At 40.4% G+C, this 16943-nt stretch overlaps 1 protein-coding gene across 2 annotated transcripts; it reads left to right on the forward strand.

Moving 5' to 3' along the window:
* Window positions 1-5337: 5337 nt before the first annotated feature.
* LOC310939619 (corticotropin-releasing factor-binding protein-like) lies at window positions 5338-13684 on the forward strand. Of its 2 annotated transcripts, XM_083904423.1 has the most exons (8): window positions 5338-5386; window positions 6510-6602; window positions 6685-6769; window positions 7032-7189; window positions 7845-8055; window positions 9368-9522; window positions 12899-13019; window positions 13140-13684. In XM_083904423.1, the coding sequence occupies exons 2-8, from the start codon at window positions 6522-6524 to the stop codon at window positions 13292-13294; spliced, it is 966 nt and encodes a 321-aa protein (XP_083760549.1). In that variant the 5' UTR covers window positions 5338-5386; window positions 6510-6521; the 3' UTR covers window positions 13295-13684. The 2 variants fall into 2 exon arrangements, with proteins under 2 accessions (XP_083760549.1, XP_083760548.1); XM_083904422.1 differs by lacking the exon at window positions 5338-5386 and having other exon boundaries at window positions 6503-6602.
* The last annotated feature ends 3259 nt before the right edge of the window (window positions 13685-16943 follow it).

The following is a 16943-nucleotide window of genomic DNA, read 5'->3' on the forward strand; positions in this document are numbered from 1 at the left end:
GATGGTGCATTGATTTTTATCTCATCTTGGTACCACTTAATGAAATATGTCTGTTGATGCTGCAGGGGGGTGGGGGTGGGGGTTTGCACAATTATTGTTTTTCCATCAAAACTTTACTAATAAAATGCAGAAAATGCATGAAAAAGAGGGCCGCTGATTGCAGTCAATACAGTCATGCAGTGCACTGAATCATTGTCATTGAGTGCATTGATTATGTGGACTAATCAATGTTTATTAGGCTGGGGGGGGGGGGGGGCAGACCACAGTGGAGGCTGAATGATGAAGGAACACATTTATGGAGTGTCAAAGGCCCACCCAGCAGAATGTGAGGGAACCTCAAACCAGAGAATGTCAGAAACTGTACGAGGAGAGGACCCCATACGGTCAAATTTACATACATTTACATGAATATAGAGTCGTTCCATACCACTACTGCACAGTGACCTCCTGGCTCCATCCTGGTTGCACTTTAGTAAAATAAAAGCACCGTACAGGAGCATCCACTTGCAAAGATAGTTGATGTCTTGGAAGCTGACGTTTATTTCTGTCATGTTTAACTTAGGATTCTGTATCAGAGACAGAATCAGAGGATTTGGCAACAATCAAGTAAACCCTTAAAATAAGACGTTCACTGTAATTTTGATGTGTTTCATTTGTGTTATCCCTGCAGTTAATAGCCTAGTACCTGTGTTTTATAATGTCCAGTGATAAACATTCTTATTAGCATTAATTAAAACATATGTCAATGTTTAATTACGCTGCTTTTTCCATTACTATATTAAACCATCTATACAGAGGCTATAAGAATGTGCAATATAGTGTCTTATATCAGTTTTTTTAATATATTTTTATGTGCACACCTGAGCAAAAAGTACGGAAATACGGAAATATTTTTTTTTTTTTTTTTTATGAGCAAATATAGAAGAAAAATTGTCTATTTTGCGACTTTGCCACAATTATTACTACTCGATATAGAATAATCGAAATGGAATTAATCATGACTTTGACAACACAACACATAAAAACCCCAAAAACGCATTTTGTAAAGCCTGAAGACCTGAAAAACACACCCCCAGGATGACCATATATGGAGTTGTTTACTTTCTGTGTCGTGCGAGCATGAAGGGTTAAAGTCTGAATCTATGAAACTTCCCAAAGAAAAAACATGTTTGTGAATCTTTTCTCTGTCATAATGAAGAATTGTGTGTGTTTGTGTGCTTATTAGGATGCTGGGACATCTGGGCCTCTGATGGCTGTACTCCACTCATGTGACACCTCAGCCACAGCTGGGCCTGTGCTGCTTTTATCGTCGCTGATGAGCCAAGTGAGGTCATGACTCTGGAGCTTTCTGACATCAGCATCGACCACGGCACTGAAGATTTCATCAAGGTTGGCCCCCCTCACCAAAAATAGAAGCCACACATCCAACACTGAAGAGAGAGGAAGACAAGAAGATCAGTTTGTGGCTGGTGTTGAAAACTCTGTTGACTGACAGAGAAGCTTGCACAGATAGTTGATGCCCTGCTGTTTTTTAATAGCAGTAATCAGTTGCAGGTGTTTTGAGCCCAAAAACTCTTCTTCAGATTATTGACTACATATTGACCCATGTTGATCAAGGGGTCAGACTGAGGAAGAGGCCTTTTTATTTAAGCTTGGAACAAAATAACACGTCGGCATTTAAAGCCTTTAATGGGAACTCTAAGGTGTGCGATCTTTGTTTTGCCAAATCTGCTCTCTGAGATTTTGATGATCCATGAAATTAGTTTCCTTGTTTAAAGTATTCTTATTCTTGAATTACACCTCTTACAACCATTACAGGTTTCTAACGTCTGTCCTTTTCATTTTTTCATTTTATCATCACTAACCCCCTTCCCTACCCTAAGGCCTTGACCTTACCATGTAAAGTGCCTTGTATGTTATGAATCAGAACTATCATGAGGAGCTGTGCCAATCTCAGCTGACATAGGGCAATAGGGGAGGGTACATCCTGGACAGATCGCCAGTCCACATATAGAGACAAACAACCATCCACTCTCACACCTATGGTTAATTGACATTGTCCAATTTACCTAATCCTCAAATCTGCATGTTTATGGACTGTGGGAGGAAACGGGAGAGAAAACCCATGCACACACGGGGAGAACATGCAGAAAGAACGGGTCTCGAACCTGCAGTCTCCTTGCTGCAAAGGCCAGAGTGCTTACCACTACCATTTAAGCAGATTAGAGAATTTTTTTTTGAATTATCATGATTTCTCTCCCTCAGTCAGTTCTAGGCCTATTTGCTGTCCGATTGCATGTCAAATAGGCCCAAAGACAACACATATATCTTTACATGATGCTCCAGTGTCAATACATATTGTCCAAGACCTTGTTTATAAAAGTTTATTGTGCATATTCTTCTGCCATGGCTTAACCATGAATAATGAATTGTTTTTTGTATTCAGACTAAAACAAATTAGGTGAAGAACTCTTACCGTCCTGAACGCAAATCCAAACCAAAAAGGCCCATTAGATGGGAGTCGCCCGACCTCCGCTGACGATCTCGGATGGAAGGTAATTAAAAGAAGAGTGTGTTATCCATCGCTCCTCATTAATATACTTTGAATTAACCGCTTTCAGGGAAGAGGGATGAGCAAGGAGGGGGCAACCGAGAAAATCCATGGAGGCTTTCGTGTAATCTCTCTCTGTCAGGTCAGTCCAAACGGGGAGGGTCAGCTCATTACAGCCCCCCCACGGGAGATGAATGGGTCAGTCAGGCAGTGAGGAGAGCTGGGCTTAGACTGCTGCATTGACAGACCCACACAAGGTGTGTGTGTGTGTGTGTGTGTGTGTGAACATTTAAGCAGAGATACTTAGCTTTATGTGCTATCTTTGACAGGGAGCAGGTGTGCAGACAGAGGTTCCATGCTGGGACGCAGGGAAAGGTTTCGGACACTAATGCCTGGAGTGAACACGCGCTGCTTTAACTTTGACCACATGGAGAGGGTCCTCGAACATCAGGCCAGCTGAGGCTATCATCACACACTCAGAGGAAACTCACACACCACTGCTTCTGTCTTTTCTGATCAACACTTAGTTGCACAAAACTGTATTTATGATTCTTACATTGTAGAAAACCTCTGACTAATAATTAAACCTATTCCTACATTTGCCACCAGATGGTGTTATAGGCTTTTGTCTTGTGTGTGAGAGAGAGAGAGAGAGGCTAAATTTATTTTAGTAATTAGACCAGGAGCTTTGTGAATGAATTGAACCTAAAACGGATGAAATTGAAGTCACACTTGCATAACTTTCATAAATCATCGCTCAATGTGTACTTGGTTGGTTCAAGCTGTGTTTTTAAATCACATGTTGGTGGGATATCCCACTAATAATACTTCATTCTTGTATTGTTACTTTGCCGCTCCGTCAGCGTGGAAAAATTTACGAAAACAGCGGAATCTTAAAGAGCTGGTTTTTAAATGATCTTTGAATCACCGTGAGTCACATTCTTGTGGCTGTGTTCCATCACAGTTGAGGGTATATACTCTGTATACACTTGAACAGAATCACACAACCATTTTCTTTTTTATCACTCAATATTCTCACTCAAAGTTTTATGACGTATAATTTGATACCTTATCGTTCTGCCACTGCCTGCCCCGACTGCCTCACTCTCTTGGGAAAAATAGTTTTGATCTCATTAAAGCCTTCCTGGTGTAAAAGGATAATTATAATTTTGCTACTTGTGCATTTTTGTATTCCTGCAGAGTGACATTTGCAGAGAAATTTCACCAGGACATTATGTTTATTAATTTGGAATAGTATAAACCAGGGGTGTCCAAGAGGAGGGCCAGGTTTTTTATTTTTCAGAATTATAATTTTTAAATGGAAATGTAACCAGATCTTAGCCACGCACGAGTGAACAAATGGAAAAATTCTGCACATGGAGTCGGATATGCACTCTATTTTCAAAGAGCAAAGTGGTTCCGTCTCACGTCGTCACTGGTCGTAAATAACACATTATAAAACAGAAGCTGGACAAAAGATGTGATTGGCCCGTGGGCCGGACTTTGGACGTACCTGGTTTAGACCGATGTTCTCAAACTGAGGAAACATTGAGCTCTCTCGATGTTAAAAGACAGCGACGTAAACAGACCGAGCAAAGTCAGCTACGCACAGGAGGCAGATTTATGCCCAATAAATCTCGTCATCGTCCTTTGCCTCACATGTACTTCACACACTGGTGTAGTGAAATTAGAATAAGATGGCGTGAGAGATAAAGTCACTCTAATTCTTATTATTTCATGTATTATAACTAGTTTTCTTACTTTCTCAACTCCATGATCACATACCCTGGTGTATACATACTGCTTTTCCTCCAGTTACCACACTTTGAGAACCCTGGGTATAGACTGTTAGATATGATTATGTTAGATAAGAAAATATAGAATAAAAAATAAAGATATGAGCATGACTAGCATAATATGAGTTGATATCGTTGTTCATTAAAATCCATCGATTCATTTGATAAATTGGATTAAAACAAATTACAGTATGTGTCGCAGCACAAGGCACAAGAACTTGTAGCAACACGACGTTACACATGCACATAGATGCACACACACCATGCTGCATTATGGGAACATTTTTCATTCCCGCTGCTGTCGTTCACATTAGCAAAACACACTTAAGCTGCCACGCGTCCGCTAATCGGTTCAGACAGGACTTTGTAAGATGACTAATTGTTATCACTGACCACTGGCTTTAAAATGAAAGTAATACACCTTGAATAGGTCATCATCAGCACCATAGACAAAGAAGTGAGGGTGGGGGCGTTTGCTATTCATTATTGTTTGTTTTTTTTCAGTTTCGTGCCCTCATACATGGCATCAGAGACCTTCAGGACTGCGGGATCACGTCAGCCTTCGTTAGCTGAAGATAATCGCGAGGCAGAGTCTCACACAGAGGCTTTTGTCCTTCCTTCAGATGTGGGTTGTCAGACACGTGTCGCTGCTGCTCCTCAGTCGGTTAAATCATTTTTTTAATACCACGTTTTAATGCTTTGGCCAGCTGTAGACCGCTCCAGAATAACACAAGCGTAATCTGCATCTCGCTGTCTGGGTGTCTGGTCGCAGCTGCAGTCTATAACCTGTGCCTGCCAAGAGCAATTGGAAACAAACCGTATAATTATCATAAAGGTAACTGCACAAAATTCACACAAATGAACCTCTGCCCTGATTATATAACACACTCTGTCTACACGAGTCCGAAGAAAAAGAACTGACAAGTGAATGTTCCATTTTGTTTCAGGACAGAAATCCCGTTTGAAGGATTTGGTTTTATGTTTTTTCTGCAACAGCACAGATTGAGAGCTGAGATCGATTTTCAACGGTTCTTTAAAAGTACGTAAACCCTTTTCTTTCCAGTAGTTCCCCCTTAGTTTCGCTAATAACGACGACCAGCTCAGTGAAACAGTTGTAGGAGATTATTTCTGGTCCAGCCTGTGGTTTTATAGAGATCACAATCACTGACCCTAGAGCAAAGAGAAGGGAGAGTGGGGGGTAAGATAAGAGGGGGGTAAATGAGGTAGAGGAGGCAATTTGATGTCATCAGTGAGACCAGATGGAAGCTTGCGTCCTCTCCAGGCAATCTCTGGCTCCTATAAATGCAAAAAAAATTGAATGAATCACAGTGTTTGCGTAAACACACACGCATTTGGATGAAGTTCAGTCCAGTCTCCTCTTCAACGAGCGTGTCCTCTAAAAAAAAAACGTTCACAGATGTGTGGATCTCAGTGGCCGCTGTCCTGTCATCCCTCAACTGTGATGAGTTCCACGATGAACAATGAGAATCAGAATCTGATAACGTGCCCTGAGATGACTCTCCTCTACTGTGACTTTATACCAGGTCACCACAGGGTGCAAACGGGAAGCATTTCATTCCTTGAAAATACATTTAAACGCATTTCATGCTAAGCATCAGGGACAATAAGCCTCTGAACTGCAGAGAAAAAGTTGTCCTTTAATGCTCAGTGTTCGAAGAAAGCACTTCATAAATACACTATAATGCATGTGATTGAGGAGATTGGCTTCATCAATAACAATTTTGGAGTGGAAAGAATATGCCATGACTTTTAATTCAATTACTAAATTAGACGCGGTTGCAGCCGAGCGCGTTTTCCAGTGCATTAACGTGGCTTTGAACAACTGCGTTTCATCTGAATCACTGTAAATACCCTTGTTTTCCAGTGACCCTCTATGATGTAGGCCTGTTTGTCTGTGTGTGTGTGTGTGTGTGTGTGCGTGTGTGTGTGTGTGTGTGTGTGTGTGTGTGTGTGTGTGTGTGTGTGTGTGTGTGTGTGTGTGTGTGTGTGTGTGTGTGTGTGTGTGTGTGTGTGTGTGTGTGTGTGTGTGTGTGTGTGTGTGTGTGTGTGTGTGTGTGTGTGTGTGTGTGTGTGTGTCATGCTCCTATAAAAGCTGCCACCTCACAGTCGCAGCCGTTATTTCCCCCCACACTCTGCTTCAGAAAACACTCAACATGTCTCTGCCTCTGCGCGCACAACTCCTTCTCTTTCTCATCTCCCTTTCTTCAAAGATGGGGATCAGTCGCTACATTGAGGTAAGATCCAATTTCTCTAAGAGTTGAAATGTTGTGTCATTAAAGTTGAAGCTGTAACCTGTAAGTGTCACGTTTATTCCAGGACTCTGAATCTTCAGAAGAATTAGATTCTCTCTTCGGTGTGGAGCAGAAAATAAAAGAGGATTTTATTTACCGCCGACCTCTGAGTAAGTGTTGCTGAAAACGATGGCTTTGTTTACTCTGCAAGTAAACCCTTAGAATAAGATGTTCACTGTAATGTTGATGTATTTGTGTTGTCCCTGCAGTAAATAGTCTATAGTAGCTGTATTTTAGAATTTCATAGTCCAAACTAATGAAACTTCTCAAAGATGAAACTCAATTCAATGAGTTTTGTTCGGATAAAAACTAAACTCTCTGTCATAATGAAGAATTGATGTCTCGCTGTCTTGTATTTGTGTGGTTTTATAGGATGCTTGGACATGCTGGCCACTGATGGCGCCTTCACTTTCGTGGCATCTCAGCCACAGCTGGCCTGCGCTGCTTTTATCATCGCCGAGCCAAATCAGGTCATCAGCGTGGAGATCTCTGACGTCAACATCGACTGCAGCGCTGGAGATTTCGTCAAGGTTGGCCCCCGTTCACAGAAACTTAGAACTCACACAGCCATCTAATAATTGGAGTGAGGAAGACAAGAAGATCAGTTTGTGGGCTGGTGATGACAGCATTGTTGGACTGACCTTAATTGTCCTTTAAATGTTTCAGTCTTTACACAAAGTGGATTGTTGAGTCAAGGTTAAGTTATTGTTCTCACTAGATTTAAAACATTTAGTTTCCACTTCTTTAAGGTGCATTATGTAATAAATCTAAAGCAACTGGTCATAAAATCCTCCTAATATGTCACAGAGACTCAGGAATAATGTTCATATAACAAACTGAACTCACCAACAACAGCAGTACAGCCAAAATATTTGCATTAAAAAAATATTGCAAATCATGTTTATGTTTTGAAATCATGTTTTGGCATGTGGCGCCACCTACCGTCGTCTATCAATTATTGCCGTCAGTAGAGTCTCCGCTGCCGAGCTACCACGGGTTGCCAGTTACGTCAAAAAAACGAAACCTAAATACCTCTGTATTTTGAATTTGATGTAGTAACAGTTTTTGGCCACATTCTTACATATGGCACCTTTATCTTGTGTTTTCCACTAAGCAATTTTCATGATGAACCACTGGAGCAGTTTCTGAACAAAACAAAAACATCCGTGCGTTTCCCCCCTGCAGATGTTCGATGGCTGGGTTCTGAAGGGAGAGAAGTTCCCCAACACTCAGGACCATCAGCTTCCACTTCATCAGCGCTACACAGACTACTGTTCCAATCCAACGACAGGAACCACCAGCCGCTCCTCTCAGAACGTCGCCATGGTCTTCTTCCGCATTCACAGCCCCGGCAGTGGATTCACCCTTGTTGTCAAGAAGATACACAACCCCTTTCGTGAGTCCCACTATGAAAATAAAGTGAAACCAAGCGAAAGTTACATTTTAAAAGAAACCAATCGGTGAAACAAATAGCAGCTAAATCTGATTTGTTTTTATTTGTGAGTCACGGTGGTTCTTTGCTTGTGTGCATGCATGTGTGTTCCTCCTGGACACGTGCGCTTGGCTGAGCATTAATCAAGGCCCAGAGCGACAGGCAGAGATTGAATGAGAGGGATGATGCACCTGTTTTCCAGCTGCTGCTTGACAAACACGGCGTTAACACTGTGTCGAGCAACATAACATAGCAATCGCCATCTGGCTGTAAGGCAGAGACGTACAAAGAAAGAAGCGCAGACGCAAACAAGGGTGTTTGAACGGATTATCTACAGCAAAACAGTGTAAATCTTACAGGCTGATATATGTAAGGATTGGATCATTAGCTTGCAGCTGTTCACAGTGTCTCTTTATTTAAAGGTTCATTATGTAATACATTTAAAGCAACTGGTCATAAAATCCTCTTAATATGTCACAGACACTCAGGAATAATGTTCATATGACAAACTGAACTCACCAACAACAACAGTACAGACAAAATATTTGCATTAATAAAAATATTTTGCAGACTGCAAATCATGTTTATGTTTTGAAATCATGTTTTGGTATGAGGCGCCTCCTACCGCCGTCTACCAATCATTGCAGTCAGTAGACTCTCAGCTGCCGAGCAACCACGGGTTGCCAGTTAGGACAGAAAACTAAACCTAAAAGACCTCGGTATTTTGAATTTTGAATGTAGTAACCGTTTTTGGCCACATTCTTACATATGGCACCTTTAAGCCCTATCGCTTGAATTTACTAAGACTGGCTGCAATGCATTTTTTTTTATATGTATGTAGGAACAAATGTGTGTCATTTTTTATGTCATGTGTGGCAGATTTTTTGGTATTTTATCCATTCTGTTCGCCGGTAAGCTTGAGTTATTATAGCATCTTCTGATCATTCACAGACGAGGCTGATTTACAATGAAAATGATTCTTAAATGAAAAACAGGCCCAGAGGAGTGAAGTGGTCTGATTCCACTTGGTGCCCGTCCAGTCGACCATACTGTTATCAATTCAAATTTCATTATTTTTCTATCTGTGTCATCTGAACTGAATTTGATTGTCATGCTCCTCCCTAATCCCCAATTATCTCCAATTTATGGAACTTGGTGACAATAATGAGTTTCTCTGGTGATGGGGAACTGTTCATTTGACTCTGCATTCTCTTCTCCCTCGCTCCCTCCCTCCCTCCTTCCCTCTCTCTCTCTCTGTGTGTGTGCGTGTGTAAAGCCTGTAACGTCATGTCTCAGAGACCAGAGGGCAGTTTCACCATGGTGTTGCCACACCAGCGCAGGAACTGCAGCTTCTCCATCATCTACCCTGCGGAAATCAAACTGACAGAACTCAGCCTGAGGCAGGCCAAAAGCAATGACCTCCTCCCACAGGTGAGACAGACAAAATCGACTGACTGACATCTAGTGTTTCTCTAATATACACAACTTACTTGATGAGTAAACTTTACGTGACTGGAATGCTTCTTTAAATCATCCCATTTATAATGCTTTGTGACAGAATGATGGCGTTCCAAAGGACCAGTCTTCCGTGGTTGTACAGTCGTTGCCACTCTGTGCACTGTATGTCATTGCAGCTTCCTATTAATGCATATTTTCTATTTATTTAAGCTCTGGTCATCTAGACTAGCCATTAAGATTCATCAAACCCACTGAAGTATAGGCAAATCAGCCAAATAATCCGAGTACCAAATCTCTGAATCAGTCATCGGAGGTTTCTTTGCCAGTCCACACATGACCGGTGCTATGCTCAGAGCTCAGTAGGTGTAACCAGAGAATGTCAAATATCTTCCTTACTACACCTCCATGAAAAACAAGCATGTCGCTGCAGGTGTTGCAAGTGTGTGTAATTGGACTTGCATGATTATCGGGCTCCAGGCTCATCGTCATCATGATGTTCTCATGGATGAAGAAACCTTTATAACTCATCCACTGGCTTTACAGTACTTTTAGCACATTAATATTTAATGTAATGTGTGAATTGTCTTTGTCACGAGATTAAAAGCACTCTCCTCTGTCTGATTCACATGAAGCTACAGTCAGAAGACAGTTCTGACTAAGGTATCACAGACTGGCTCTGTCTTAATGTAATAATACAAAACAAAAACAAAAAAACCCCACCGGAACCTTTAATTAACGTCTTTAACTCGGTTAAATATCGACAAATACACGTTCTCGAGCTGCTTCCACCAAGAACACGAGGCTACACAGATGCAGAAATATCCAATGAAGCGTTTTTAAGATGTTCCCTCTCTGGTGCCAGAGAACGAAGATAACATCCGGAGAAATCAAACAACTTCGGAGTCATATTCACACAGCAATTTTTAATGACAGGTGTGTCAGGATGTATTTGAAGACAGGGCGAGTGAAGCCAGGTCCGATCTCATCACAGGAGATGTAGCCAGGAGACATATTTGAATTTGAATTCGAGACTACCTGCTGTAAGATTACATCACAACTGGAAGCTTGACTTCGGCTGGAAACAAAGGAGTGTCTAAGAATGGTTAGGCAGAGTTTTAATGTCAGTTTTATTGTGAGCTTTTCTGTATCGGGAAGCCGTTATATATAAGCCGTTATATAGTTTGCTGAATCTGCCTCGTGTGAAACGTCTGACTGAATTGGAGAGGCACATTTATGTGCTTTCCATAAAAAAACATAATTGCAGCTAAATGTCGGGAATATTAAAACACAATAAAACACAAAACCCCAATCATAATAAACGTAAAACAGAGTACAGGGAAATAGAAAGACTAAAATAGAGCATAACATATGACAATAATATACTTAATAAAATAGTGTTCAATGCAGTAAAAACCTCTGATGCGTCACCATATTTGGTCTGACATCTGGGCTCGATTATGTGACCTGAGTCAGAAGATCTTAGATTCATTTATATTCTTTTAATATGTAATTTATGTCTTCTGGACAGAAAACCTTTTAGTGATTTGTAGGCCAGCAGCAGAACTTTAAAGTTAATTCAAAAACTGACTGTGAGCCATTAAAAACTGGAGTAAGACATTAAAACCGGAGTAAAGTGCTCTGATCTTTTTGTTCCGCTTAAAACTTAAGTGTGTGGGGAGTCCTGTCAGAAGGACTAGAAGACAATAGTCAATCCCTCTGTAGATGTCAGCATGGATGAGCTTCTCCTGGTCAGTGTGGGACACGAAAGCCTTCACTCAGGATATATTTGAAGCTGATATAAGGTTGTTTTTGTTATTGATTTGACTGCTGTAGGTCAGATCTGAATCTGTTAGCACACCTTGGTCTTTGGTTTTAACGTTGGATCGTAACGGTGAAACCTCCATATTTACAAGTGGGATTCAATTCTGAGAAGCAGTGAGTAACAGGAAAGAAAAGTGTGTAAATCATGTTCATAACAGTCTCCTGAAATGCTCCTGAATACATTTGCAGCTGCTCTGACACTGACTGCCAAACTTGTGAGATGACTTTTAGCGCTGCTGCTGTACCGAGCCAAACATAACAAGCTGATATTTGTATTTCTGTTCGATCGTCAAGAAGAGTTGTGAATATACAAAAGTCAAGTGTTTTGGGATTTTAAAGATGGACTGTGGGAAGCCTTTTACGAGCAAATGCAGCTGCGTGAAGTCATACCACATGCAAAAAGTATGTAACTGAAGATAGTAATGATGGGCTGGAACCTGAGATATTATTTAGCTTTATGTGGCTCATGGTGGGAGACTTAAATCAATCACAGGTCAGAGAGAGAGGGCACCTCTATTCGCCGTTTCTCAACATCTACTCTGCATACAAGTATCTTGGGTGAAGTGATCACATCTCCAGCGTTGGCGACAACCTGCTACGATGCAAAGAATTGAAGAGTCTGAAAGAGAGTGCTCTCTGACGGGTTTTTACTGGATACTTTAAGAGATGGAGGGACTGCAAGTGTGTCTGTCCATGTTCATCTTTACGAGAGGAATGATAGTATTTTGGCAGCTTGTGGTAGCTGGTTAGGTTAGGTGAGGTAAGGTAAGGTTAGGTAAGGTAAGAAGGTAATGTTAGGTAAGGTAATGTAAGGTAAGCAGGTAAGGTAAGGTAAGAAGGTAATGTTAGGTAAGGTAAGGTAATATAAGGTAAGGAGGTAAGGTAATGTAATGTAAGGTAAGAAGGTAAGGTGAGGTAAGGTTACACATCATAAATTACAAATGCAAATAATTATTTAAAAAGAAAGACAAAGGCCAGGGTTAAATACATACAATTAAATCAACTAATTTCATAATTGAACTATTAAACATTTAAAGTGCACTTCTTAAAGACAATTTCTTATAGACATTTCTGATCATGACTAGGCCAGAATGATCATGGTTGCAGCAGGACGGTTCTCCATCACTGTCAGTGTGATGCAATGAAATACTAGTTCCGTTATTTATGAGATCTGACAAACGTGCCGAATGCATTTTCTTCCATATTATGTTGATGCATTTGTACGTTCTTGTTCATATTTCCTTCTGTTTTCGAGCATGCATGTGGCAGATGTCAGCGATAGTAACCTGAAAATATATGCAGCAGTACAGTTGGTCCAAACTAAACACAGGTACAGCTGGTTAACAGCTGGTATAGCTCAGTGGTATAGTCCAAAGACCTTGGTGTGGAGGCCTGGGGTTGAAATCCCAGTCAGTGTAATATCCAGTGTGGGCCCTTAATGCAACTTACCTTTCTCAGATGTGAGAATCGATCAATGCTAAAATGATATGTAATGTAATGGGACAGGTCTTCTGTTTGTGTTTTGCAGAGACAGGTGTGGTCGGGCTGTTCGGGGTCAGGTGACTACGTAGAGCTGCTGGGGGGCAACGGCATAGACACCTCCAAGATGTTCCCTGTAGCTGACCTGTGTTTCTCCCTCAGAGGACTTGGTGAGTCCCAGCATTGTTGGGGCGTGATTCTGTAAATGGCTTAGAGAACAAAATGTTCTTCATGTGGTCCAGAGTAAACAATCCTTTTGTTTTTTTTCCTTCTCTGTTTTGACCCTGTAGCCCAGATGAAGGTTGGCTGTGATAATTCAGTGGTGAGGCTGGTGTCCAGTGGGAACTATATCAATCGTGTCTCCTTTCAGTACCGACTACTGGGACGCAATGAACTCCCCAAGAATCGAGAGAACAGTCTGGAGAACTTCTGCTCTGTGGAATGAGAACACACACACACACACACACACACACACACACACCAACACAGAGACTCACACATGAACACAGTCATCCGCTTCTTTGTAAATAAACCAGTTAACTAATTAGTAACTATAAAGTATTTTTTTTTTGTCTTTGCCAGATTTTGTGTCTTAACTATTTTAACTTTTACTATTTATTTAATGTATTATTTTTATTCATTTAATATTTGCAGATGGACGATTGCTCTCTCATTTGTCCTGACAAATCCCAGGGTTAGGGTTATTACCACTCTTGGCGAGAGCAAGCGTCCCTCTGTTGTTGTTCATAGTTCGTATCAGTTTCAGTTGCCTTTGGCAGGGTTTTCATCTCTGCTATCTCTTGGTTGACAATCCAAAAATAAATATGACTTGCATGATGAAGCACGTTTGTAAGGCTCTGCTTTTTGTGAGTGACTGTATTTTATCCCACTTTTTTTTTTTTTTAATTATTATTATTGTTATTATAGAACATTATGCTCTGCACTTTGATTTATGAGTTAACCACAAAGGTGTTTGATACTTTTTTAAAGGGCACAATATGTTCTTCAGTCAAGTTCAGCTAGTACAACTAATGACGGGGGGACTTGTTATTTTGGTACTGTGTGTAGAGGGAAGATAGAACTATGAATTATAGAAAAGAAACAAGTTACTACATGGTCAACTATTAGTGAATTTCCTTTATTTTGCTGTGAAATATTGATGATTAAGGGAACCAAAGTTGTAATTTGTTTTGTAGTTTTAGTAAGTGAAAGACTTGAGGATTTGCACCCCAACCCCCAAACTGTATTTAATTTTTAAACAAACCACATCTCTGAAGCAGACCTTTGCATTTGGCTCTTATATTACTAACAAAAATGACAGGTCCGTGTATTAAGAGGTCATCATTTATATCGGCAAAAAGCCATTTGGAATCTTAAAAGTCATCAGCAAGATCCTGTAAACGTTTCCAAAATATACTGGATGCCAGTGTAATCAAGGAGAACGAGCTAGTTCTCCTCTGGGTCAGATTTAATCCCTGGCAACTGATTTCAGAGCAGTCTTGTGTTGATTAATAGATGTTCTTTGGCTAAAACAAGGAGAAAAAAAGGCTGTTGCAATAATCAAGTCATTGAGAAACAGGATGAAAAACAATATCCTTCCCTGACCCCCTTTTTGGGGTCCCTGATCGAAAACGCCCAAACTAAATAGAGTAAATCTCTGCTATTACAAGATTTATGTGAATTATCCTAGTATCGAAATAAAGATCATTTCTGGTGAGATTCCACCAGAAATGTAAGTTTCACTGTCGATGCCACTGGGTCAGAGTAAATGCAGATGGATTTTTTTTTCCTACGCCTAAAAAAATATTGCATTTTGAAGTAAATATCACCCTTAAAAATATGCCCGTAGGAGCTTAAAAAACGAAGGAGGTCATGTAACAACATGCGGACATGAGCCGGGCAAAGTCTGATGCTGCTGTAGTGAAGCAGAGTAAAATTACAGAGCTTTTAGGAAAGAGATGCCTAGGCGTTCTCTCATTTGGCACAGTTTGGCACCATCTGTGCCATTTGAGATTTCTTGGATACCAAATTATTAAAAAACCATTTAATCTTATTTACGTGTCACTATTGATCAACAAAAAAGTAAAAAAAAAAAATACATTTTAAAAAAGAAAGAAACCTCGCTGTTCATCGATGCTCCCTGTGTGGAGCGTAAAGACAACTCTGAATGCAGCATGTTTTACGCAGGGCCATAGCTCTGGCTTACATTGGTCAATTTGGGTGATTGACAGCTTGTTTTAATCCTCTAAACCAATAGAATCCGGTCTCCAAAATATGGAGACCCAAAAGCATGCTGGGAAGTGTATTTCTCATTAGAAGTGGTTTTGTTCCGGTGGAAATCACTTGTTTTGATAAATAGCAAAGGAAAGACAACATTTCTGATGGTATTTCTTGAAGGTGAGTTGTTGTTTTGCTCTTATTTTGCGGCAGGATCCGCGAATCTTGGTCGTAGAGTGATTCAAATTGTACCGTTGGAAACCGTGGATTCTCACCTGTCTCAGCTGTTGTTTGTTTACTTAATCAAGCTGATTCTCCGGGGTCTCTTTTCAATGTTTACGCTGTGAAGGTGTTTTCTGCTCCTGTTTTGGTTTGATTGATCGGTGTTTTAACTGCATTTGGTGAACATAATAGTGGTTTTTATGAGCTTTTTGCCGAGTTTCTGACCTTTCTGTGGGTATGCAGCATGTCTGTGTTTATTAAAGTTACACATGTGTTTATCACGTGTTTGTTTGGCCATCAGGGAAGAAGAGTAAAACAATGTTGTGTTAGAAAGACTTGATAAGATTATTTGTTTTATAGTTCTTCCAATATCTGGTTATTTACAATTCACTGCATGTTAAAATAGTGAATTAACTATTTAAAATCGAAAAACTAAAACTTTTATTTCGCAAAAAACGTTGTTGTACACAAACACCAGGCTTTGCATGTTACATTTTACATTTGAACAGCATAAAACAAATATAAAACTAGAAAAGCACTCAGAGAGCACAGACCTCCGCCAAGGCAGCTCAGTGCCTACAAAATAGCAACAGAAATAGTGATAGCGGATCATGCCCAAAATTTAATCACTTGTTCCTGGTCCCGTTACGGACATTTCCTGGACAATTTCATCCAAATCCGACCGTGACATTTCGATGTTGCTAACAGACAGATACACAAACAAACAAACAAGCAAACAAACAAACTCCTGCGATAATATTTGTGTAATATATGTCCAGGCTCTTTCTTCTTTGGTGTCAAAGATACTGATTCGCCGGCTTCCTGCACTAGCACGAGTGAAGTTACCGTAATAACCACATGTCGGTTTTTGACGATGAACTTCTCAGCTTTTTAGAAATCTTTGGAATTTTTTTCAGTAGCACAACACTGCGCAATTACGGTAATGCAAAGTGCGCTTGCGCAAACGTGTCGTTTGCGATACGCTCGGTGTTAGAGGGTTAATTTCAAAGCATCCTTGATCCCGTCAAATTGAACTGTGTTAACGTCAAAGATTCCTTAACTTTAAAACTTTGAGTCTGTCCTCTTCAGTTGATGACGTCGAAGTAATGTAATGCATGCAATAAAAAACTAATGACGTCGTAATCTTAAGCGACTAAACAAAAGTGCTCTTGCACAAAACGAATACGAAACAATATTCCCATCTTAACATTGACGTGGTAAGCATGTTATCGTGCTCATATTTGCATAATCTCAAAGCGCAGCCTCACTGAGCTGTTACTGTGGCTGTGGACTGTCCATTTTCAGGTTGGTTTTGATAAACTGTTCCAATGCAATTAGAGAAGACACCACATATACATATATATATATATATATATATGTAAACCCAGCCATGCAATGTAACTGTGTAGTATATTCCACTGTATTAAAATATCCTTTGCAATTAGGATTAAGCAATGACGCATCTTCTTGTTGTTTGTAATCCAATCAGTTCCATCGAGAAACTCTGTAAATAGCTTCAATTATGGATGATCCATACATCTTCTACCGCTTTATCCTCCACATGAGGGTCCACAGGGGTACACCCTGGACAGGTCGTCAGTCCATCACAGGGCCACATAGACACAAACGACCACACACTCTCACACCTACAGTCA

This window comes from Microchirus variegatus, assembly GCF_963457635.1.
Source record: "Microchirus variegatus genome assembly, chromosome: 18".
NCBI lineage: Eukaryota > Metazoa > Chordata > Actinopteri > Pleuronectiformes > Soleidae > Microchirus > Microchirus variegatus.

Bases quoted from the DNA above. Each gene is read 5' to 3' on its own strand.
- LOC310939619 (XM_083904423.1), top strand. From the start codon at position 6,522: ATGTCTCTGCCTCTGCGCGCACAACTCCTTCTCTTTCTCATCTCCCTT. The intron at 6,603-6,684 runs GTAAGATCCAAT...CGTTTATTCCAG, and splicing joins GGATCAGTCGCTACATTGAG to GACTCTGAATCTTCAGAAGA. The intron at 7,190-7,844 runs GTTGGCCCCCGT...TCCCCCCTGCAG, and splicing joins GCGCTGGAGATTTCGTCAAG to ATGTTCGATGGCTGGGTTCT.